We start from the raw sequence: 12,702 nt of genomic DNA, 5'->3' as shown, positions 1-12,702 counted from the left end.
ACAAACCACCTCCTCATATAATCTCCTTACTACTGGGGTGACACACTGTAACAAATCTCCTCTTCATGTGATCTCCTTACTACTGGGGTGACACACTGTAACAAACCCCCTAATCTTGTAATCTCCTTACTACTTGGGTTACAGACTGTAACAAACCTCCTCCTCATGTAATCTCCTTACTACTGGGGTGAAACACTGTAACAAACCTCCTCACGTAATCTCCTTACTACTGGGGTGACACACTGTAATAAACCTCCTCCTCCTCATGTTATTAACTTACTAATGGGGTGACACACTGTAACAAACCACCTTTCCATGTAATCTCTTTACTACTGGGGTGACACACTGTAACAAACCTCCTGCTCACATAATCTCCTTACTACTGGGTTGACACAATGTAACAAACCGCCTCCTCATGTAATCTCTTTACTACTGGGATGACACACTGTTAAAAAAAAAAAAAAAAAAAAACATCCTCATATTATTAACTTACTACTTGGGTGACACACTGTAATAAACCTTCTTTCCATGTAATCTCTTTACTACTGGGGTGTCACACTGTAACAAACCTCCTGCTCTTGTAATCTCCTTACTACTGGGGTGACACAATGTAACAAACCGCCTCCTCATGTAATCTCCTTACTACTGGGGTGACACACTGTAACAAACCCCCTACTCGTGTAATCTCCTTACTTCTGGGGTGACACCCTATAACAAACCTCCTCCTCATGAGATCTCCTTAATACTAAGGTGACACACTGTAACAAACCTCCTCCTTATGTAATCTTACTACTGGGGTGACACACTGTAACAAACCTCCCCATGTATTCTCCTTAGTACTGGGGTGACACAATGCAACAAACCCCATCCTCATGTTACGAACTTGCTACTGGGGTGGCACACTGTATCAAACCTCTTCCTCATGTAATCTCCTTACTATTGGGGTGAAAAACTGTAGCAAACCTCCTCCCCATGTATTATCCTTACTACTGTGGTGACACTATGTAACAAATCTCCTCCTCGTGTAATGTCCTTACTACGGGGTGACACACTGTAACAAACCCCTCCTCAAGTAATCTTCTTACTACTGGGAGGACACACTGTAACAAACCCCCTCCTCATGTAATCTCCTTACTACTGGGGAAACAAAATGTAACAAATCTCATCCTCAAGTAATCTCCTTACTACTGGGATGACACACTGTAACAAACCCCCTCCTCATGTAATCTCCTTACTACTGGGGAAACAAAATGTAACAAACCTCCTCCTCAAGTAATCTCCTTACTACTGGGATGACACACTGTAACAAACCCCCTCCTCATGTAATCTCCTTACTACTGGGGAAACAAAATGTAACAAACCTCCTCCTCAAGTAATCTCCTTACTACTGGGGTGACACACTGTAACAAACCCCCTCCTCATGTAATCTCCTTACTACTGGGGTGACACACTGTAACAAACCTCCTCCTCATGAAATTTTCTTACTACTGGGGTGACACACTGTAACAAACCTCCTCATCATGTAATCTCTTTACTACTGGGGTGACACAATGTAACACACCTACTCCTTGTGTAATCCTTGTGACACCCTGTAACAAACTCATCTAATCTCCTTACTACTGGGTTGACACACTTTAACAAACCCCATCCTCAAGTTATTAATTTACTGCTGGGGTGACACGCTGTAACAAACCTCCTCCACATGTAATCTTCTTACTACTTGGGAGACACACTGTAAAAAATAAACCCTCCTCATGTAATCTTCTTACTACTAGGGTGACACACTGGAACAAACCCCATCCTCATGTAATCTTCTTACAACTGGCGTGACACAATGTAAGAAACCTCCTCATCATGTAATCTACTCACTACTGGGGTGTCACACTGTAACAAACCCCCTCCTCCTGTAATATTCTTACGACTGGGGTGACACACTGTAACAAACCCCATCATCATGTAATCTTCTTACTACTAGGGTGACACACTGTAACAAACCTCCTCCTAATGTAATATCTTGACTACTGGGGTGACACGCTGTAACAAACCCCCTCCTCATATAATCTCCTTACTACTGAGATGACACACTGTAACAAACCCCCTCCTCATGTAATCTCCTTACTACTGGGGTGACACACTGTAACAAACCTTCTCCTCATGTAAACTCCTTACTACTGGGGTGAAAAACTGTAACAAACCTTCTCCTCATGTAATATCCTTTCTAATATGGTGACACACTGTAACAAATCTCATCCTCATGTAATCTTCATACTACTTGGCTGACACACTGTAACAAACCTCCTCCACATGTTATTGACTTACTACTTGGCTGACACACTGTAACAAACCTCCTCATAATGTAATCTTCTTACTACTGGGGTGACACACTGTAACAAACCTTCTCCCCATGAAATATCCTTACTACTATGGTGACACACTGTAACAAACCTCCTAATCATGTAATCTCCTTTCTACTGGGGTGACACAATGTAACACACCTACTCCTTGTGTAATCCTTGTGACACCATGTAACAAACTCATCTAATCTCCTTACTACTGGGTTGACACACTTTAACAAACCCCATCCTCAAGTTATTAATTTACTGCTGGGGTGACACGCTGTAACAAACCTCCTCCACATGTAATCTTCTTACTACTTGGGAGACACACTGTAAAAAATAAACCCTCCTCATGTAATCTTCTTACTACTGGGGTGACACACTGTAACAAACCTCCTCCTCATGAAATCTTCTTACTACTGGGGTGACACACTGTAACAAACCCCATCATCATGTAATCTTCTTACTACTAGGGTGACACACTGTAACAAACCTCCTCCTACTGTAATCTCTTGATTACTGGGGTGACACGCTGTAACAAACCCCCTCCTCATGTAATCTCCTTACTACTGAGATGACACACTGTAACAAACCCCCTCCTCATGTAATCTCCTTACTACTGGGGTGACAAACTGTAACAAACCTTCTCCTCTTGTAATATCCTTTCTAATATAGACATGTGCATTTCGTTTCGGAACGAATCGCTAAAATAACAAAAAGTGTGATTTTCGTTATTTTCGGACGATCCCGAAAAACGAACATGAAATATCGGATGTTTACAAAAACACCCCATTAACGAATGCTAATCTGACGATATTCGTAATGTGCCAAACATAAAATATCGAGTCTTTACGAAAACGCCGTATTAACGAATGCCAATCTGACGATATTCGTTAAGATCCGAATGGCGATTAACATATGCATTCGATAATTACGAATGTTGACTCTTGTTAACAAACAATGCAGTCTGTAAATAACGTACGCATTCGTTACTCACGAATGCATTTGTTACTCACGAATGCATTCGTTATGTACGAATGCATTAGTTATGTACGAATGCATTCGTTAATTACGAATGCATTTGTTTTTTTGTTTTTTTAATTATAAATTTAATACGTACAAAGTCCATTAATGCTTACATCATTATCACAAAGCAAAAAAACAAAACCCCTCCCCCTCCCTTTTCCCTCCCTCCCCTTAAGAAAGCCTGCCCGAAATCCATTGACTTCCTTCCTTTCCCTACTCCTCTCTTACTCTTTACTCCTTTTCACTATCTACTTTCTCCTTTCTCCCAGGGTAGCCATTTATTCTCGATTTTTTTATTTCTTTCACTGTCCTTGAACCACAACAACTCATAAGTTCTAACCTTATTTATACCTCCTAACCATTCTTCCCTTGATGGAACCGCTGGGGCCAACCATTTCCTAAGAATCAAATTCTTTGCCACTCCCAATATTCCAAGTATAATATCAGTATGCTTCGTTCCCATTGTTCCTAGTCCATAAATTGCAACCTTAGGTTCAAAGAGCAATACCACGCCTATTCTAGCTTTAATAGTTTCAAACACTACACTCCAAAATTTTAGCAACTTCGTGCAATTCCATACCATATGTAACCAATTACTTCCCTCAAACCCACACTTGGGGCATTGTGCATTTTCCCTAACATTAATTTTATACAAAAATTGCGGTGAGTACTGTGCCCGATTTACTAACATCAAAAAAGACACCCTATTATTTGCATTGATCGTTGTTCTTCTAATATTCTTTAACACCAATTTCCACTCTTCTTCTGAAATTCCACCTATATCCAGTGCCTGTCCTAACTGTTTGACTACGTCCTCCCAACCCTTCTGACCTAACATTTTATATAAAGTACTCATTATTTTCCTTCCCCCCCCCCCCCCTGTGCACTTTTAATATATTCTGTAATGTGATAACACCCTACCTTTAATTTCCCTTTCGGTTCTTGCTGTCCCAAGGCGTCTTTTAACTGTACATAACCAAAGTAATTAGTATTTTTTAGATTAAAGCGTTCACTCAAACATTCCCAATCTATTATTTCCCCATTTGTGCAAACCTGCTCTAACAACCTAATTCCTTTATCTTCCCAATTCACATATTCTGCAATTTTCTTTATTTCTGGGAAGTTCTCATTTTCCCATAAGGGGGTACACCACACACACTACTCATTATCCCTGTTGCTGACTTCATACTATCCCATACTTGTACCAATAAATCTTTAGCTACGTTCTCCTCTTCTACACCCTTCTTCAAACTCCCACTCTCCAACCACTCCCATATGGACCCATATTTCTTACACCCCCTTTTCAAATAATCCAATAGTGTTTGTTGCTCTTGAATAACCAATGTTAGTTGGGATGCTATGAAGTATTGCTGAAAATTAGGGAGACCCAGCCCTCCTTCCTCTAAGGGATGGTACAAATATTGACTCTTGATCCTGACTCTTTTTCCACCCCATATAAGATTGTTTAATATACTTTCCAATTTTTTAAACCAAATATTTTTAATCCATATGGGAGAAGCTCTCAAATAATGTGTTATCATGGGGAGTAATACCATTCTCAGCAGTCCTATTCTATCTGCCATTCCCAATCTAATTTTCCTCCATGTATTTACCTTTCCCCTTACCTTCCCCAACAGAGGTCCAAATTTAATCTCTCAAAATTCAAGACAGCGCTAGAGATCTTAACACCCAGATATTCCAAACTATCATTAAGTCTTAGTACTTTTACAGGGCCAATAGGGACCTCAATTTCTTCATCCAAAGGCATGAGACCGGACTTCTGCCAATTAATTTTAATTCCTGAGAAATATCCAAATTTTTCCACTAACCTAATCACTTCCTGTACTTTCTCTACCGGATTCCTAACAAACAAAAGCACATCATCGGCATATAATAACATTCTTTCTCTATCCCCTTGTACCCCAAACCCTTGAAAGACTTCTGTGTTCCTAACCATAGCTGCTAGTGGCTCTATAAAGAGTGCAAATAATAAAGGTGATAACGGACATTCCTGTCTTGAACCTCTTTTTTTTTAAAAACGTATTCGTAAATTTCCCATTAATACTAATTTTTGCTATAGGAGCTGAATAAACCATTTTTATAGCTTTTAAGAATAAAGTGCCCAAACTAAATCTTTCCACCACCCCAAAGAGGAAACCCCACTCCACCCTGTCGAAAGCTTTGTTTGCGTCCAACGACAGGATGGAGCGGGGATCCCCTCCACGTGTTTGAATGTTAAGGAATGTCCTGTGTATATTGGAAAACATATTCCTACCTACCATAAAACCCCTTTGTTCTTGCCCTATCATCTCACCCAAAACCTTTTTTAATCTTCCTGCCCATAATTTTGCAAAAATTTTGTAATCCGTATTCAATAGTGATATAAGACGGTAATTCTCCATCTTTTCCCTGTTGCCCCCCTTCTTGGGGATCAATATTATCACTGCTTCAGACATTGAAGGGGTCATAGCCCCTCTTTCCAAGGATTCATTAATAATCTCCATCAAGCAGGGCAACAGAGACCTATGAAATCTTTTATAAAAATCAAATGAGAACCCATCAGACCCTGGGGCGGAATTCCCTGCACATGTTCTCAATGCTTCTTGGACTTCCCCCAGGCTAATCCCCTCATTCATTTTCCTCTTCCCCTCCTCATTTAAACTTGGCAGAACTAAATTTTGTAAGAATGTTTTAATCTCCGATTCTGATTTTACCCCTTCAGATTCATAAAATGTTTGATAATACTCCATCGCTATCTTCCTTATCTCCTCTTGATCTGTTACTATTAATCCCTGCTTATTTTCTAAATTAGTAATTTCCGTATTTTCCCTTAGATTTTTTATTATACCAGAGAGCCACTTATTGGATTTCCCCCCTTCCGCATAGCATTTTTGTCCCCAGAAAAAAATCCTATGTTGTGCCTTCTCAAGCATTAACTCTTTATATTCTTTTTTGCGCTTGTTCCAGTTTTCCCCAGTTCTCATCTCTGGCATCAGTTGCATAAACTTCCTCCAATTTTTTTATCTGATCTACCAAGTTATCTTCTTTCTTCCTTACTTTCCTCCTAAACTGGGTTATATTTCGGGACAAAATCCCCCTCAAATATGCTTTCATAGCATCCCAAACCATAAATATATCGGCCGAACCTTTGTTTGTAGCCCAAAACCATTTAATCTCCTCCTCTATACCCTTTGTCACGTCTTCCACCTCAAACCAATGCGGATTAATATTTCTATTCATATTCTGGGGGGGGACCCGATCTTCACCACCGAAACTACAACCACCATGGAGTGATCAGACAAGCCCTTGGGCTCATAAACAATTTTTCTAATACCCCTTGCTCCACTATCATTGGCCAGAATCAAATCGATACGTGATGCAGTTTTATGGCTCAAATTAAAACAGGAAAAATTTTCTCGCAAAGGATTCAGGTTTCTCCATACATCTCTCCATCCTACTTCTTTACAAAAATCTGCCAGGACATTCCTCCCCTCCCTCATTACTCCTCCTCTCCGGTCCCTTTTGTTATCCATTACTGAGTTAAAATCCCCGATAATATATACATCTTTGTAATTTTTATCACTTAAAAAATTCACCAGATTAACCAATACCTCTGTTTTGAAAGGGGGAGGAATATAAACAAAAGCAAGAATAACTTGTACCATATTCCACTTTACGTGGAGAAAAACAAATCTCCCTCTATCATCACAGCGAGCATTTTTAACCTGCATATTCATTTTACCGTGACCCCCGATGAGTAGTTTGTTCTAAATGAGGGGAATTCCTGAACAGCCCATTTCTTTTTCATTAGATGGACAGATTCTTTTGTTAAATGTGTTTCTAACAAGCATACCACTGCAGGTAGATAATTTTTAACCCTATCCATAATAGCTACTCTTTTCTTCCTCTCCTTAATACCTTTAATATTCCATACTAACATTTTACCTCCTTGGCTACCCTGGGTCTCCATACTCTTTTACTCCGTCATCTCTACTTCTAACCGATTTCCAGGCTGTCTTGAACCACCCTCAAACGGGCTGGGAGTAACAGGAAAAAGCAATATTCAAATTATGGAGTCTCTTCTTAATGTCTCTATACTCCATTCTTTTCCTTTGAGTCTCTTTTGAAAAATCCAGATAAAAAAAAAACACCCGCGCTCCCAACTTCAATTTTTCCCCTCTCCCTTGATAACTTCAATAGGGTGTCTCTATCTTTAGCACACATAAATTTTAGCAGTAAAGTCCTAGGCAAAGCTCCGGGCGGTGGTTTGGTATATGGTATCCTGTGGGCTCTTTCTATAACATAACAGGTTGAAAACGTACGTTCTCCAAAGGTGTCAGCTAGCCATTTTGTGCAGAAGGCAATAGGGTCAGCTCCTTCTTCCCCTTCCGGAAGGCCAATAACGCTTACATTAGCCCTCCTTGATCTATCCTCTAAATCTTCTATCTTCCTTTTTAAGAAATTATTTTCCTTTGTAAGTTGATCCTGCACTTTCTCAATGCTTTGTAGTTTACCGTCCATCTGGGGCACCATGTTCTCTATTTTCCCCACTCTTTCTTTCACCTTTTTATATCTTCACGGATAAAACTCACGTCTGAGCTGAGACTGCCCACTTGTACTGTTAAGTTTTCTAATGCTTTATTACTTTTTTCCACACCACTTAATATGGAAGTTAGCATAGAATTATTCACATCTTCACTCTCTCCCTCCTCTGTTACTCCTTCCTCCTGAAGGGCTGCATATCTAGAGCCATACATGCTATCCCCATGTCTTTGTGTTCTGGTTTTAATTGTTTCTTTAGGTGATTTTAGAAATTTATCCATTTTGCCTGCTTCTCCTGTAACATTCCCGCCCGATCTCCTAGGCTGGATCTTGGGAGCCATATTAATTTGTTTGGCTTTTTTATGTTATACTCAAGGAAAACACCTGCACAGAAAAGAGGCAAAAAAGGTGCATAGTGCTTTCTTACCTTTTCCCCCCCTTGAGGCGTGAAGGTTTTTTTTAAAAAGTAATAGACTTACAGTTCTGTTGTTCAACTCTGCAGGCTCTAAGCTGTAAATCTGAATGCATACGTCCTGCAAAAAACCATACACCATTCAATAACAGAGAGTCACCAGCTCATCTTTCTTCAGTGAGTTATTTTATAAATTCAGACAGAGCAATACTTTTCAATATACACCTCCTCCTCTCTACCGATGCCTTTGGTTAATACGTTTTTGTTTCACCTTGGGGATAGCTGAAAAATTCCTCCACATAAGGTAATCAGCTTATATAACCAGTCCTCGGACTACCGATCATGTTCACATATACTCTTAACAACATTATCCATATAGAGGAGGGGTAGCTGGAGGATTATAAGGGGTATAGAGGTATAGGGAGGGGGGGAGGGAAGTCACTTTATAGTTCCAAAACTGTGATAGCTCCGACACACCTCTGCCCCCCTCCACCACTTTTAGTACAGTAGCTCATCCAAATTTCTTGATCTCACATGCTTATCCTATCATCTGTAACCAGGGTGAGGAAGTATACCCCACCAGACTCTCATAGACTGCCATTGCCAGCCTGCATTTCAGAAAAGCTTTCCTACAACGGACTTCAGTTAAAATGAATAGATTCAAGCTCACCACGCTGATCCTGGCCTCTGTTACCCGAGCTGATTGCAGGGCACCCGGAGCGGCCGGCGTGTTCCGTCGCACGCCGAGCCCGCTCACGTGGTCCCCCCAGCTGCTTTGCACCACTCGTGCTTGCGCTCCGTCTCCTTCCTCTTCTTCCTGCCGGATCTCTTTTCTGCTGACTGTGCGCCTCTCAGCTCGTTCACCTCCACCACTACTGTCCACTGCAGCGAGGCCGCCACACCCCCTCCCACACCGGACACCTCCATCTCCATACCACAGCGGGGAGCAGATCCGTCCGTCAGGTGGTTTCCTTTTTTCTTTTTTCTCTCTTTCCTCTTTTTCTTTCTTTTTTCGCCCTAATCAGGGACGTTCGTCCCAGGGTCAGCATCATGCCTCCTGGGGGGTGGGGGGAGAGGAGGGAGAGAGCCCTGGAGCGGGCGGAGCTGACGAGATCACATCCTCTCGTCACGTGACCCTTGTCCCAGAATAAACAAGGACTTGATTTGTTAATTACGGAATGCATTCGTTATTAGTTGACGAAATCGAAACTAAGGAATAACTTTCTCCATTTATTTGATTGGTCACTTTACAGAGTTTGTTATCACATGACATTAGTCAGCCAATCGGGGTGTCCTTCTACATCCTGTGTTTTTCACGGACATTGAGGAACTTTTCTTTATTCCTGTGAAAGTTTTACTGGTGTTAACAGTGACTCACAGTGCTTGTAGAGATGGACAGATCCCCTGAGGAAGACTTCCCCAATGACACAGAGACAGCTAGAGGACAAGGTGTTACCAAGAAGCCAAAGGTAACAGCTGCCATTTTTTATAAGAGGACATCAGCAAGGCCTGCTGCCAAGTCTTCCAGTGGCCAAACTTCTAGGCAACCAATCAGAGACATCTGCCATGTGGAGACGGAGACTCTAGCAGAAAATGAGACAGCCATTACTGATGCTGAGGTGGCCCTAAATGTCCATCAAGAAGGCTCTGACACAGAAATAGACAACATCATGCATGTCAGTCCTGCCCTTGCAGATGTGAACATTGGCATTGTAGAAGAGGAGGTACCATGGTCCAGTATTGCACCAGATAAACCTTTTTCGCCACTACTATTCGTACATGACATTGATGATGACTATCAAGAATCTCAATCACCACCATCCTCCTCTGGCTCCATAGTTGTGGATACACCCTCCCATGCAAAGACTGCCACTGTCACCAGTACAAGGACTTTAGCTACTGCTTCCAAGAGCACTCCCCTTCCAGAAAAACCTTCCCCATCAGCACAACCCAGTGTCAGTGGTAACCGCAAATCTAAGGTATGGGAGCATTTCATAACAGTTGGGGATGGTCGCTTGGCCAAATGTAAGCTATGTGGCAAGGAAGTAAGTTGTGGCAAAGTCTTGGGGCATCTCACCAATGCAGGAATGGATAACCATCTGAGGACACACCACAAGGCAGTGTTGATGAGAGAAGAAAGTGGTTTGGCAGCTCCACCAAGTAAAAGAAAGGGAAGTAGTAGTGCTAGTTCCAGTGCTACTATGAGTTCAGCCTCAGATAACCTGGAAAAGGGGCAAGGGGCTGAAGCTGTTGTTCATCCCAGTAAAGGAAACCAGTCCACCATAGAACAGTTTACTGGTTTTCATCCCAGGGGGATTTCCCGCCAACAGTCCCGCAAGATTACCCGCCTTATAGGTGAGCTCATAGCCATTGGGGGGGCTCCATTTAACATGGTGGAAGGGGAACCTTTTAAACGCCTTCTAAAGGCACTTGCACCCCAATATATTGTACCATCACGTACCACATTCAGCAGAAGTATAGTACCTGCTTTGTATAAATCGTGTGTGGAAAAGAGGAGCTGGGAAAAGCTGCTGGACAGTCTGTACATCTAACCACTGACCTGTGGAGTGCTCCCAGTGGCCAGCATGCTTTCCTATCATTGACCACACACTGGTGGCAGCCCATTGTCACTGAACTTGCCCAAACCAAATCAGGTCCAAGAAGCACAGGGGCTGGTGTTGAGAATACAAATCAGGGCCACCGCTCATTCCTCCTCCATGCAGAGGTATTGGATGAGCAGCACAGCTCACAAAACATAACCAGAGCACTTAAAAAAAATGGTGGAAGAATGGCTTGGGGAACACGGAGATACACATCCGAAGATGGGTTTCGTGGTGACTAACGGTGCAGCCAAAATGATAAAGGCATTGCGTAATGGCAACTTTGTATGTGTGCGATGCTCTGCACATGTCCTCCATCTTGTGGTGAAGGCCGGTTTGGAAGACACCTCAGAGAGCAACACAAAGCTCACAGGAGTTCTGGATTCATGTAGAAAAATTGCAGGGCATTTTCACCGGAGTGTTAAAGACAGCCACTTACTCAGACGGGAGCAGAGTAAGGCAGGTGTTCCTCAACACAGACTGAAACAGGATGTTAGCACCCGGTGGAATTCCACACTAGAAATGCTGGAAAGAATCCTAGAGCAGCAGAAACCCATACATGCAATGTCCCATGAAAATTATATTGGCATCACCAGAGCATTTGGCAGGGAGGAGTGGACCTTAGTTGCTCAGGTGGTTGCTGTACTTAGCCCCTTTCGTGCGGTCACGGAAAAGTTAAGCCAGGAGAAGGCAAGTTTGGCGCAAGTCATCCCTCTCTTTACTCATCTGTTAACCAAAATGGATGCCTTCCTGAATAACAGAGAGAAGTTGACTGGAGGCTATATAGTTGGTGATGTTGCCACACTGGTAAGGAGACTCCAGGTCCTACTACAGCGTAGGATTAAAGAGCTGACAGACACTTGCCCTGATCTAATGCTAGCCACCATGTGTGACCCCCGGATTAAGGGCAAAATGGCTCTCCAAGCAAATGCCCTAACAAGCTGGAGGGACAAATTAATCATCGAGGTGTGTGACAGACAGAGACTATTAGATGTGGGACAAGAGAGGCATGATGAGGAGGAAGAAGCAGAGGAAGATGAGCCTGCAGAAATCTCAGCAACCATCAGCAACACTGCTACAACCTCCTCAAGAGCTGCAGACTTTTGGGCAGAGACATTGCAAAGCCTGGTTGGACAAACCAGACAACCCTCTCGGATACCAAGAGACAAGGTGGCAGACATGGTCAAAATTTATGTGTCTGAACCAAATATATTTCCCACTGCTGATGCCATGAAATATTGGGACGAAAAGAGGGCTATTTGGCCTGCTCTAAGCATGGTGGCCCAGGAGCTCCTATCCTGCCCCCCAACATCTGTGCAAAGTGAGCAGGTATTTTCTGTCACCGGGAACATTCTATGCCCACAGCGTTCTCAACTGTCCCCTCAGCTCATGGAGCAGATGACTTTTTTTAAAGTCAATTTGCCAAAGTTAGGGTACCCAGCCCTAAACTTTGAAACAAGTTAAAAAGTTGAAGTTACCTCTTCAGTTAAAGTTGAACACTGCAGTTACCCTTGAGTTCAAGTTTCGTTAACAAGTTGGAATGTTTTCCCGTTACTACCAGTTGTTTAAAAGTGAAGCAAGTGACAAGCTTAACAGCCCCTTCAAACAGGTGAGTGGTCTGTCAATCATCCCCTTCCCTCCTAATATCCCATTATTAATTTTAGTTTAATTTATACCTTTTCATCTTTCTTTCAGGATTTAGGAATCCTATTGCTGGACCTTGAAGTGGGTGAAAAAAAGGAGTTTCTTTCAGCAAATCACTGGTGAGTAACTTAAAATTCCATCA

The 12,702-nt window shown here is 42.3% G+C and overlaps 1 protein-coding gene across 3 annotated transcripts in view; it reads left to right on the top strand.

Moving 5' to 3' along the window:
• Nucleotides 1-12,702, top strand: part of LOC130290272 (zinc finger BED domain-containing protein 4-like) — a 237,119-nt gene that overhangs the window by 221,519 nt on the left and 2,898 nt on the right. Inside the window, exons 1-2 of one of the 3 annotated variants that reach the window (XM_056537672.1) lie at nucleotides 9,634-12,525; nucleotides 12,612-12,679. In XM_056537672.1, the coding sequence (XP_056393647.1) occupies nucleotides 11,094-12,380 (1,287 nt within the window). In that variant the 5' untranslated portion in view covers nucleotides 9,634-11,093 and the 3' untranslated portion in view covers nucleotides 12,381-12,525; nucleotides 12,612-12,679. Of the gene's footprint in view, nucleotides 1-9,633; nucleotides 12,526-12,611; nucleotides 12,680-12,702 lie in introns of those variants that run through there. The other 2 variants (XM_056537673.1, XM_056537674.1) reach the window with 2 other exon arrangements.

Source organism: Hyla sarda, chromosome 9 (genome assembly GCF_029499605.1).
Source record: "Hyla sarda isolate aHylSar1 chromosome 9, aHylSar1.hap1, whole genome shotgun sequence".
Taxonomy (NCBI): Eukaryota; Metazoa; Chordata; class Amphibia; order Anura; family Hylidae; genus Hyla; species Hyla sarda.
This window is presented reverse-complemented; position numbering and strand designations above follow the sequence as displayed.